The sequence below is a fragment of the Cydia pomonella genome, chromosome 10, assembly GCF_033807575.1.
Source record: "Cydia pomonella isolate Wapato2018A chromosome 10, ilCydPomo1, whole genome shotgun sequence".
NCBI classification, from domain to species: Eukaryota; Metazoa; Arthropoda; class Insecta; order Lepidoptera; family Tortricidae; genus Cydia; species Cydia pomonella.
In genome coordinates, this window is record NC_084712.1 from 16909659 (window position 1) to 16923654 (window position 13996).

General features: G+C 35.7%; 2 protein-coding genes across 3 annotated transcripts in view; one reads left to right on the top strand and one right to left on the bottom strand.

Annotated features, from left to right (window-relative positions):
* The window catches only part of LOC133522302 (rho GDP-dissociation inhibitor 1), a 33883-nt gene extending 22316 nt beyond the window's left edge, over positions 1–11567 (top strand). For both annotated transcript variants that reach the window (XM_061857591.1, XM_061857590.1), the window contains exons 4-5: positions 862–976; positions 7156–11567. In XM_061857591.1, coding sequence (XP_061713575.1) covers positions 862–976; positions 7156–7355 — 315 coding nt within the window. In that variant the 3' untranslated portion in view covers positions 7356–11567. The remainder of the gene's footprint in view (positions 1–861; positions 977–7155) is intronic.
* LOC133522305 (oxidoreductase-like domain-containing protein 1) overlaps positions 1–13996 on the bottom strand; it is a 76352-nt gene that overhangs the window by 24355 nt on the left and 38001 nt on the right. The gene's annotated exons all lie outside the window — the stretch shown is intronic.

Below are 13996 nucleotides of genomic sequence, written 5' to 3' on the forward strand. Positions count from 1 at the left end.
CACTACTCTAGTGTTACTACTCTACTCTAATACCTCGCTTGTTTATTGATAGTTGAAGTGTGCAAAAGAGGGAAGGGTAATAAATTCAAAATTGTGACGCTTCAGGATTTCTGTAGAGTCCTAGCGCCCGGCTTGAATACTAAAACATAAAACATTACCAACTATCAGCCCACCGGAAAATACGAAAAGTTAGATGCAAGAAATATGGTAGATTCTTTGGTATGAAGGGAGCGTGTATGCACTGCAGACGGCAGAACAGAAGCCCCCTATTTATTGGCGTGAAGCATTATGTCATGTTTCCTACTGTGCGAAATAGAGCCAGCGTTTAGTGTAGGGGGCAGCACCTGCTTAGAAGCGTGAATTTTTTTTTTCGATTCAGATCACGAGATTACAGACCCTCCGCACGGTCTCTATATTGGAATATAATGTTACAAAAGGAAATAATTCACGCTATCGCATATTTATTCCGAATTGATTACTTCCAATGACACAACATCATTCCGATGTTCCTCGCGCTTTTGATCGCTCATAAGCAATCTCGTCTATCCTCGTGCTGTCCACCATACAAAATTATAGCTAAGGAATTTAGAACCTAGTTGTATTTTTAATTGGGTTGAATTTCAGTTGGTCAAAAATTGTATGATACAAAAGAAATGCTACGGTAGTTTTAATGAAGGTTGAGATTCCATTGAAACAGAGTGTATATCCTAATGTACAGTAAGCTGTAGAGATAACTGACCCCCCCTGAAACAAATTTATATGCAGGGGGGTCAGTTATCTCTGCAGCTTACTGTACATTGGGTGGCACGATGCTATATTAGGCCTAAGACTTACTTACACTTACGCCTTCTTCTATTTCAGGTGTTCGTCATCAAGGAGGGCGTGCAATACCGGATAAGGATCGACTTCATCGTGCAGCGGGAAATTGTGCACGGCCTCAAGTACGTCCAGAAGACGTATCGGCTCGGAGTACCAGGTAACAAGTAGTAACATTACGCCAAAAGATGTCTTCTTTTCAGCCTGTCTCACACTGATTGGGGTGTAGGGCCTGAATCATATTCTTCCACTGACTCCGATCCTGGGCAGTTTGGGTAATCTCCTCCCACCCCATCTCCAACACCCCCTCTTGCTTCCCGGGACGGCGCCAAGTAAATTTAGGACGACCATGTTTCCTTTTGCCGGGCCCAGTTTGGTTTTGGATTGGAAAGCCACTACTTATCATGTCTACTGCGGTAAAAAGCCGTTAACCCAACATAAGGCATAAGGGTGTCAGAAATTATGCAAAATTTAACCCTATCACTTTGATTTAGAGTTCAAAATCACGTGGGAAATATATACCCTCTGCCTTATACAGGCTTAAACCAACCGCGGGCGACGGGCTTGCGAGTACACCCTTATTTAGATGCTAAAGAAAATTAGGGCGTATAGTATTAATATAAACTAGTTTTATGTTTTAAATTAGATTACACGGCTATTGTCGTGTGTCACCGGATCCGTTCAGCTACTGTCGCGTGCTGTCGGATGTCGTTGTGCTCGGTTTCGAGTATATTGATGTTATTTAATTATTTCATTCCCTAGTGGCTACCGATATCGCCATAATATGTATTTCGCCAAAGGCGAAGATTACTGAAGCTATCAACATAAATTGTACTGCAATATAGAGAGAGTACATATGTCATATTTTACCCACATCGAGTTCGCACTAGAGATAAGTTGTCATCAATTGAGTTATGCGGGGTCCTGACTTTTTACGAATTTCCCGAGGGCGCCTTATTCTTTGCGAGTAGTTATATGTAGGTATAGGGGTCAATCTAATTAACGCAAAGTGCCCTAGCGATGTCATCGTATCTTTAGATTTCGTTGTTGAACATTTCCATAAAAGTATTATTTCAAACCACAATTCTTTCGATATTTATACGTATTTGGTATTCAATTGTTTCCGTCAACCATTAAAGAAGGGGGAGGGAGGGAGGGGAGGAGAATTAAATTTATTTGTAGATATTTTTATCAGACAATTTTTCAAGTTTATCATATTTGTCCCTATCAAATTTGCGGTTTTTGAACGCATCCTAGAGGGTAAACTATCATATTTCCTTCCTCGGGAATCACCTGTTTAAGAGGTAACAGACAGTTACTTTCGTTTTATAATATTCCTTGCGTAGTTACGTGATATTATGATTTGCACAGCTGCAATGAATCGTAGAAGCCCTGCATGTGTAAGGGATATCCGGACAACAATCGATTGAGGACAAGGTCGCCTAACGTATAGAGTTTTAGGTTATACTTTTCGTTGTTATCTAATGCCTGATTTTATTTGAACATTTATTTAAAAGGTGTCTTGAGTTGAGTTTCATTATGTAAATCGGAAGTCAATTGCAATAGAGTTTGATTCTACTAATCGACCGAATCGATTCCGCTCGTGTCAAATAGTTTAAGTTGCGTCCGATTGTGAAGGTTTGTTTGCTTAAATTATAAATCATCATCAATGGAATCGATTATATGCTCTTTGTAGATTTAATCGAGAATCGTAAAAAATCGTTTCTCATTTGCATTGTCACAACCCTATAATTGCTTTTTGACATGCGTCAGCCTACCTTACGAGTTTGAAAAAGACTATAACACGTTTGTATGTTCGAAAGTTATTAGACGATATCTTGAGTATTCTTTATTTATTCATGAAACTTGGCAGGAATGTGATTCTGATAATTACCTGGTTTTAGTTTAAATATTAAAGGGATCTGTTTGGAGGTTGAGGAGTTAGAGGTATTGAAATATACCTACGTGTCACGAGATCTCTTTTCGGGACTAACGAGTTATGTTTACGAAATACAATTCGCATATATTGCAAGTAAGTTGCTCGAACGATTGATGCAAATTATGTTTTATCAACTATAATTGTGTTTTCGCTGTAAGTTCAAGTGTTAGTGGGGCAAGTTGAATGTCTAATCGCATTAAAATTGTTATTAAATTACCGTACCTACCTGTAACTTAGTATTTCTAGCCCTAAATAAGGCGACGATTTCGGCGAAAATCAGGTTCGTATTTAGGTCATTAGGAGATACATACATATATAATTACCTATTTCCTTTACCTTTTGTTAGGTGACTTTAATTATTTAAAGATAAAGTTAGCTCTTTTTGAGTTATGTTATGTTAAGAGGAAAGGGTCGGCCGCTTCTCGATACAAACGTTGTACCCATTTCACTCTCTGGATTTTGACAGTATGAAAAATATTTTTACATAATTTGATGTATATTAACCATAGCTATGTCCACCTACCATGCCCCTACGTTTAACTTTTTAATTTTTTTGACTATTGTAAAAGTTAGGGCGTAAAACAGATTTCATACAATTTAAATACTCCTCTTATAATAATTAATTAGGGCCGATTTTTCAATCCCCAGATAAATCACCGAATAGTTATCCCACCGATAAAAATAACTGACTGTTTATTTGTTGGTTAAAGATTTTCAATTTTTCATTCCTTTTTTATCCAGAGAATAGTTATCTGTGGTCTTAGCCAGCTAACTTCGTTTTAAACAAGTGTGAGCAGGATGCAAGGATACAGAACTCAACATGTTAGAGTGAAACAGAAATACAACGCTTATTTGACATTTGACGTTTGTTGCCAAACCAAACATAACCTATTACATTACTATTATTACCCGCGTAATATACGTACGACAGTGTCGTGTTATTTTATTATTATTTAAAACAGAGTTGTTTTGTGATCATTGCATTGAAAAATAAGCGATATGAAGAAACGTGAACGTTTCTCCAGCTTTGAGAAATCGAAAGTGCATTTATTAACCGAATTTTTAATAATAAATAAATAATATATATATGACATAAATTTATTTATATTTTTATGCTACATATATTAATAAAAGCAGATCAAGAATATAGTTTGCTTTAGATATTTACTTTTTAATACATTAGTACTATTATTGTTGTTAATATTAATATTTTTCTATTAACATTCTAAATTTTATTCTAGTAACTTATATATACTCGTATTTTATATACGGCATCAAAAATATCCATTAGGTTAGGTAGCCAGTTCAAGGTTGTAACATAACCTAAAACGTCCAACTTAACAGAGCGATAGGTACTAACTGGCTCTTGAACGGACAGATAACTTTATTCCTCCGTTAACGGATTTATTCCTCAGTTAACTGCTATCTGACTGTTGAAAAACTGAAGTTGCCGCTATCTGTAGAATAAAACCTATCTGACTGTTTAACTGGGGATTGAAAAATCGGCCCTTATTCGAAAAAAATCAAAAGTAAAGTCATAGCTGTGGTTGATATATAACAAATTGTGTAAAAATATTTTCCATACTGTCAAAATCCAGAGAGTAAAATGGGTACTACGTCTGTATCGAGAAGCGGCTGACTCTTTCCTCTTAACATAACATAGCTCAGAGAGGAAAATGAGGACTACGTTTGTATGAAAAGGTGATTACGCAAGGGTCCTCCACTTCGTCTTAAAATAAGGCGTAAAACTCAAAAGTCTCTAAATAAGTTAGTTGAAAGAGCCCTCAGACGCGCTGTTAATTTTTATAGTGCAACCTATCTCTATGAACTATCTATGTTATGCCTTTACTGTTCATATAATTAACATACACCTTTATTGTTCCACGCTCCTTCGGACAGTGGCCGGTACGTACCTCTTGGTATTGATTCATGCACATGTAATGCACATTCCATGCATACAATTAGTTTCAATGTAGAGATCTAGCATGATATTGCGTTACGCTTTTTTGTGTAGTGTTTTATGCTCCCGATCATTGTAAATAGTTTAAAAACTTTATACGACGCATAAAAATGGTATTTGTTTCTATATTTCGTTACATAACGGGTAAAGGTAACATCAAGGGACTGTTCCAAGGCTCGGAAACCGGTTAAATTTACAAACCGTTATCAAGTACTTGGCGCAAAAGCTTTTAATTTCGGTTTGGCTCGAAAAATCGGTATTTTCAATCGGTTTTTAAGAGAACAGTTCTTGCCAAATTAACCGGTTTCTTTCTATGTCGGTGTCTATGTTTACGTGGCACCACCAGGCCGGCCAGCTATTTCGTCACTCGTCGAATAAACCGTTTTTTTTAGGTTACAATAAAGTTCTTAAAACGTTCGCGTTCTTATGAAAGTTCAGAGTAAAACCGAAATGAACCGGTTTTTACCGGTATTTTATAAACCGGTTTCGAGCCTTGGACTGTTCTAATATCTAATTTTACTTTGGAAGATTGGGGCCGTAAAGGACCTAACAAAGCGCACCTTTTACGGTCCTACCCCATGTACTACTTACTTCCATGTACCTAATTTAAACCATTTTAACCATCCATACAAAAACAGTATTTATTTTATTTGTACGGTGGGCTTTAGTGGTGGGCAGGGGTAACTTTCTAACTTTAGAATTATCAGATCATACGCAACATTTATTTTACTTGCGTATCTTTATTTGTAGGTATGTTAGAAACGTAACCTTCTTCGAAATGGTTGGTCCTTAAACTATATTAAATTTTTTGGCTCAGGAACGCTTCGTCCATAATCCTATTTCGTCACCTTCTTAATTTGTCATTATTGTCATGGTCCAATATTTTGATTCGTCAACATTCCTATATATTCACTTTCCTATCTTGTCCGCATTCCTATATATATGGTCCACAGTGCTTTCTCGTCCATCTTCCTATATGGCCTACAGTGCTGGCATTGTTGGAGGTAAAAATCACAGGCCAAAAAAAACTTTTCAGTTGGAAAAAAGACACAATAATAAATGAAAAGTGCAGAAGTTGTCTTATTTACTGAAGACGGCCAGAATAATGGGTTGTACAATAATGATGACGAGCTGGCACTGTGGTCAAAATAGGACTGTAGACAATCTTGGACTGTAGTCAAAATAGTATTGTGGAGAAGTTAGAAAGGTGACGATTTAGGAATTGTATACTGACGACATGACATTGTGGACGATTTTAAAAGGTGACGAAGTAGGATTGTGGACGACACGGTCCTGAGCCATTTATTTCCTCCGTAAACTTATTTTGCTTAAAACACAAATTATAGACATTACGTAATAACGCTTTTAAATTTAGGTTACTTAAGTTTGCGTCCCTTTTGATACATAAACAGCTAGTAATAGATAAAACACGTCAAAGTTGCAAGATTTCCGGCACCGATTGTGCTCGATAATTTAGTCACATCACATCGCATGGCCACACGGTCGTGTCATTGTCACGCTGACTCATGCATATCGCATTGTATGCAATTATACCCATTTTATTTATCTACACACATATCATAAACCTTCTATGTTGCCTTAAAAATACATAAATAATGGCCAACATTAAGATAAACTGTTTTGTTACAACAAATTGATTATCTGTGAAAATGTTGTAATTGCTTCATTACTAAATCAAAATCGATTACATTCATTACATCGGTAATGACATTCAAATTTCAAACATCTCTGAAAAAAAGAAGCAATTCGATTCGACCTCTATTCTAATATCAGTCGTGATGCCTTTTTGTTTGACATGAAATGTAAATTGCATACAATTTTGATAAATCTCGCATGTTAGTTTGTATCGAAAAATACGGAAATAGGCCCCGACTCTAGTTTTTCTTTGAATAAAAAAAAACTACGAATGTGTGTCATGCGTGAAAAATGTTTTCATTTACCACCATTTGACGTACAGTTTATCTTTTAATTAGTTTTAAGTATAAAATGAGTTTGTTTTGTAACTATAGCAAAAATTTCGTTTAATAAGACCGAAAGATATTTCATCGACGCCGCCACATATCCGCGAGTTCCGCCAAAAGAGCAACGATGCCCCAATGTTGGTTGTAATTTGGGTTACTGAATATATCATAGAAAGTTTATAATATGTGTGTAGATAAAATAGTGTATGTAACTGTACATAATTGGGCATTAAAATACTCTTGTGGTCATTTTAAGAAACTCACTTGGTTTGTTTCTTAAACCCACTCTACAATGGAACGTTTAAATGTCATATCGATTATCCCGATTGCCTATTCCGACTTAATTTGCCAAAAAAAAAAAAACAGAAGCTAGGCCTGAGCTGGGGTGTAGCAGTATCTCCTATATTTTCCAATGTTAATTTTGACACCCTCAACTCATATATATTTTTATATTCCAGTGGACAAAATGACCCACATGGTCGGCTCGTACCCCCCAAAAACCGAGATCCAATCCTACACCACGCCCCCCGAGGACGCGCCGTCCGGCATGATGGCGCGAGGCTCCTACACCGTCAACAGCCTCTTCACGGACGACGACAAAAACGTGCATCTGCAGTGGGAGTGGAGCTTCGAAATCAAAAAGGACTGGAAAGACTAAGCTTGGTAAGAGACTGGATTGAAGTGCCATTGGGATTGTGGTTCGATTTTGATTATGAAATGGGATTACGGGAGATTCGGCTAAAAATCTATGGAATTATGTACACAAAGTAATATAAGTATGCCTATAGTTGCGTTTCTGTCGCTGCTATCTCAATCAATAGAGAAATAAATAAGCGTAGAGTGCTTACTATGTTCATCAGTTTCCTTACTTAATAATAATGAGCTATATGCTCCAGGGGTGGAAGTGAAACATGCATAAGACGCGAGTTAGCAGTGGCTGTTAACAGCCACTGGGTAAGAAGCGGCGTACACGTCACGACACACCTGACCCGCTCATACCGGTGTTGCTCCTGGTGGTCTTTACGACGACAGTTTCAGGGGCCCATTTAGTGGTACCCGCCTGCCTCGATAAGTAGTGAAAACATTGTTATAGTAGGTGCCCGGACGTCTTTGCAATAACCCAGTCTCATTGTCCACCCAAACTTCAATCCATGGACCGTTATACTGTTCACTTTTTCTACAATAGTCCCAATGCCTGCTGCGACCGGTTCATGGGTGTCTATTGTTGCGCCTGTGAATTGGTTGCAGCAGGCGTTCTAAATGACACTAAAGCTCTCCCAGAGGCCTCTACGTGTCTATATCCCCACGCAAGCCTATCAAAAGACCGGAATTTATAGGCCCGTGAAATCCAAGGTGATACAAATAACAATAAGTTGTATAGGTATCGTAAAACATATTATGAATAAGTTTTGAAACTCGCTTAAATCTTATTATATATGGGTATTATCTAGGAGTGGGCACTCCAAGCTTACTTATTTCTCTATGCTTGATCTGAGTATATCACTCATGTAATTCATAGTTATATTATATTAATCTAGATGTGGCATGTAGCCAGGCAAGCATTTTCTATTTGTTCCGTATAATTGTGAAATCCTTATAGAGTTCATACTTGGACAAAAGCTACCAATTGCAATTGAAAGTGCTTATTTGAATATTCCTGTATTGGGCACTCATGTGTTAAATGAAATGGATTATAATGGTATTTTGTCTAAAATGTGTGATGGCATTTTATTTGTAAGTTGTGTCTACTCTCCCGTTCTCCCCTAGGCCAAGAAATTCCATTTTGAAATTATACCCAGTATATAAGTTTCCTTCATGTTACTTTTAAATGCCCAATTGGATACTTATAACAATCCAGTACCCGACTCTTAAGCGGTCTTCACATTAGACGCGGATTCGCACGCCGCTCCGGTGTGCGAGCGGGACATCGCTATATACGCTGTCACGCTCATACACCGGAACGACGTGCGCATCCGCATCAGTGTGTTAACCGCGTTAGACTTGTGTCGTTATAGGTGGCTGACTGAAATATTAAATATTGACAAACTTAATATGTAAGAGTCACTAGCTGTATCCATATTTCATTATTTTCTACTTAAGAAATTAAAATTAATAAATTTCATTCAGGCTTGACTTGATCGAATCGAAATTAAGACTTAAACTTGCTAAAATTTAGTCAGGTTTGGTCAAATCAGTACTTAGTACTAATCGCTATTGAAAACCAAATATCGTACCCTCACTAAGCTAAAGTGTTTAAGAAAGCTTTGGATTCGCTTGTACCTTTTTGATAGTACCTTTATACCTTTCAATAATAATATACAAAATAAATATATATGTCCTTTTCCCTAATTTCAGTAGATCATACATGAGCCTTATTGGAATCACTATTAGTATATGTAAAGTTAGAAGTAGATTACGAAGAATCCTACAATATTTTTGTACCTATTAGATACATTCAAATACTCATACCCTAGTATTAGGAGTAAAAAAGATCGATATATGCAATGTATTTACTTATTGTCTATTAAAATACACTTGGCTAGTAAATGGTAAAAAAATACAATCAGTGTTGATTACAATATAAAATAAAAATTAAACAAATCACCATTAATAATAACTATCAAATAGCTTTTACTTTTTGCTAGCTGGGTCATCACAATATGACTTTAATTATTAACGTATATACAAGTATCGTAGAATAAAATATAGTATAACAATGTTATTAGTCAGCCCACTCGCTAGCGACACAATATGCTATCAACTAGCATTCCTTGTAAAAGCATTTCAAGCCAAGCCGGTCTATGCGTGATGGTACAGTCAGAGAAATAATGTCAAGACTGACGTATGAATGCATAAAGTAGTGGTATGAGAACGTTATTTTTTCGACTGTACTTGTATGCGGAAAGAGCGTTGTCTCAAAGTTATTGACGGTATTATATATATTCGATTACCGGTGTTACTGTGTAAGCATAAAATCTATATATACAACGGGCTTACCGCTTAGTAGTACTGCTTTAAAGCAAAAAAAAAAACTAGTATCTATCTTAAATTACTCTTTTACTGAGTGGACAACTAGAAATTTGTTGGGTGAAAAAATAAATTGTATCGTTTGGTGCTTACACAGTTCACCAAAAATGTAGTATTAAACGTATATAAGAACATTGGTGCACCAAAAAAGCTATATTTTAGTGATTCACAGTGCTTCTAACGCAAATCAGTGCCAGTTAATGTTAATCATGGCAATAATTATGAAAGTATTAATGTATGGAAGGGGTTAAGAATTACTAACGAAACTAGCGTATAGATGAAGCATTTTTGAGGCATTACGCAATTTTTGGTCTCCTAAAAGATCGTTTTCTCTAGTTGTGGAGTAGACTTTGCAGCCAGGCTAGCACAGGAGATAGACTACCCGTCCCTCTTTAATTAATACAGTTAAAAAAAGGCGGAGAATCTATCTCGCGGGTGAGATACTGTCGCGCGCCTCCTGCGCTAGGCCTTCAAGTCCCATATCGTACATCAATATACGCTAGTATCTGTTATTCTTATAAGCGGGAGGTTTTCTTAATATTAGACCTTAAGCGTTTGCAATAAAGTGTATTATCAATTCTTATTGGAGAGGCTGGTCACTCTGCAATAATTTCTCAATCTTTCGTAGCTTGAGATGTACCTATGTGACAGTAGCTCTTCTTCTACATTAGAATTTCTCCTATTTAACGTTCGAGGCCCAAGTTAAACTACTGTTTTACATGCCGTTCCTATGACTTAAGGTTTGCTCAGCTTTTTTTAAACTTTACATTCTAAGATAATAATGTGAATAAGTGTAATAATTTTGGTCTTCCGAAATGTTTGGTATCTACACCTTTACTCTGGGCTTCGAACTTAACAAAATACAAAAGAGGGTGCTCTACTGTATATCATTCTGGTCTTAATGTACAATAACTTGTTCACCACTCAAATTCGTGATTTTTTTTACAATTTATATCATAACAAATAATTTGGTTAAAAGTGATAAGGAAGTATGTATAGATTACTTTTTAATGGTATCATGGTAGAGTAAAACATAGTTATGGTTACCGGTGGCGTTGGTTTCATAGTTAAACAGTAACTTACTCAACTATTGATACAAATTAAATTGAAATTGACGGGAAGTCTAAAAATTCAATAATTCAAACATTAAATCCTTATCAATATTTTGAAGTACTTATAGCTAAATCCCGTGTTTTAACACTTTCGGTGCCAAGCGCCCCATTTCCAATACAAAATGATGATGATGATGATGATACGTGTTCTTGGCAGTGAATGTAACTTACTGTTTATCTCAAAATGAACGCCACTGTTTGTAACTTTTTTTTGCTATTTATGGTCAATATGCTTCAGACCCAATGCTTGATTCCCTTTAGTATGGACGCAAGTATCGTCTCGTTCTTATCTGTATATTCTATAATAGTGTCTTAAAAAGACCATGTCACCATAAGAGGCATATTGCGGACCACTTCGTTCGTCTATTTGCCTTAATTGCACGTAAATGCAGAGTGATAGAGAGACAGATATTGAAAATTCGATATTTGCGGTAGGCCCTCAGGATATCGTGTCAAAATTGTCGTCCGTACCTTTTGACATTTATTTTTTTAGGCGATTTAAATGAAATATTTAGCTTAGAATAGACATTCACGGAACTCTTAGACTAGACGTGGGGTCACTTACTTCCTTTTAGTATCTATAGTTTCAAATGTTTGGTCTATTCTTAGTTTGTGCTATATTTTTGACGATTTTTATTTGTTACTTTACTGTAATAATGGAATATTTCAATAGATGTGTAAAGTTTTATGGAATGTAATAGTTTGGCCAAAAATAAAGCTTATTTATTCAATTTGATTTTCATTTGATAACCCATATTTTTATTTATAACTTACTAGCGCCTCGCCCCGGCTTTACACGGGTTAACAAATTATAAACCTAAACCTTCCCCCAGAAACACTATCTAAAACAGTATGAAAATCCGTTCAGTAGTAGTTTTTGAGTTTATCGCGAACATACTTACTCACAGACACGCGGCGGGGGATTGTTTTATAAGGTGTAGTGATTTATTAACACTTTTTTTTATAAGTTTCTGGGCGGCAAGAGCATAACATTTAAAAAAAAACTTAATAATAGTAGAACTCGTACAGATTAAACATAGGCCTACCCCTACCTAAGTACATTTTGTTGCTGGCTTCCCACAGAAAGTGCCGGTGTGCGTAGAGGAGTGCCATGGAAGAACCACTCGCTTATTTTGGTAGTTTTGCAACTAACTTCGCACGTCTTGTATATTTTCGTGGCAACACTGATTTTCTATTACCCACAAACTTAGAGACTCCGCTGGAACGTTAACATTTTGGGCATCAAAAAGTAAGTTTTTCTCTTCATTTATTTAGTTTTCACAAGCTTTTATTTAACTTGACATATTCGTATGTACCTAACTTTTTTTTTAAATTTTGCAATGCTTGATTTAACCACATTCTGATATCCGATTGAGTTGAAAATTTGCATACAAATGTAAGTCGGGTGACAATGCAATATTATGGTACCATCGAGCTGATCTAGTGATGGGGACAGGAGGTCGGCATAGGAACTCTGTGATGAAACAACGCCTCCTAATTGTGTTTGGGGCTTTTAGAATTGTCTCGATGAGTTGCCAGTGGTAAGAAAAGTACAGTCAGCTACTAAAGCTTGTACCAAAAGTGAAATTTTTCCAAAAAATATTTGGCTTTCCATTGCTAAATAGTGAGAGTCAGAATCGCGGGTGTACCTAAATAAAATCAAATGAAAAGCATACCATATTTTTGTACCTAATTTGTACTATTTAGTACCTCGTTTAAAAAAAATTGTACCTCACGGTACGTAAAGTTATGATCAAAAAACAGGTCACCCGCCATCCTGACAGTCAGAATGGCGGGTGTACTTTATTACGCTATGTTCCCGTGGTTATTGATAAATTCTATAAAAGCCAAATTTTTGTACCTTCATATTCAATTATAATATGAGTCATTTTATTTGTGCTTTCCAAGTTTTACTCATTTTATATTTTGCTTGCTATTACAATTTTGCAGGCGTTATAATTTTTCAAGTTATCGATTTAATTTTTAAGAAAAAACGCTAAGGTACAATTATTTTTATTACGCCAGGATTTAGTACCTTTAATGTTTAATCTGTTAAGTTCAAATAACTCAGAAAATCATGTCTTAAAAATGATTTTTCTTAGGAAGATTTCTTTGAATTAGCGCCTAGCCTTTTTTAACGCTAAGGTACAATTATTTTTATTACGCCAGGATTTAGTACCTTTAATGTTTAATCTGTTAAGTTCTAATAGCTCAGAAAATGATGTCTTAAAAATGATTTTTCTTAGGAAGATTTTTTGAATTGGCGCCTAGCCTTTTTTATGGCGGGTGACCTGTTTTTTAGTGATAACTTTAAGTACCGTGAGGTACAATTTTTTTTAAAGGAGGTACTAAATAGTACAAATTAGGTACAAAAATATGGTATGGTTTTCATTTAATTTTATTTAGGTACACCCGCCATTCTGACTCTCACGCTAAATAATAGGGGAAGATTGGCACCATTCGTACACTTTTTTGATTTTGATTTTTAAAAATTCTAATATCAAAGAAAAATTGCTTAATCGGTTATTATAACAAAATACATATATTCAGCTTCCTAATAAAAATGTATGGAGTCATTATTTCTTAAAATAAATGAATGAAATGCATTCTAGTAAAAGCTGTCAAATGTCCGAAACTACCCCACTATAGGGGTGCATTCGTACATAGATAGGGGAACATTCGGACGGTAGGTTGGTAGGTAGGTACAGGTAGAATAAAAAAGCAAAGTCATTATCAAAACTCGTATTAATTGGCATTATAAATAGTAACGATGTAATAAACTAAATGACAAAACTTTTTATCAGCAAAACATATTCATTTCTTAGAAAAATAAATCAATAAGTAGAAAATACACAACATGGTGTAGACTATACTATTTTTTAAACCAAATCAGTCAATAAGAGATCAATATTCTAGTTATTTCCTGTATCAGACATAATTAGAGTCCAGTTTCATCCCATTTTAGCGGATAGATACATTTCAGAACTTTAGCATAATCATATGCCAGCTTTCTGACTTGTAATATTGTGAGCTCGTAATGCATTTATGAGCTTTTTGCTATATATTCGTTTAATTTGGACTCTTGTTTTTGAAAAAATACTTGATAACTGGTGAATTTAGACTGATATGTGCGCTCGTGCCAGCATCATCATGTTTATAT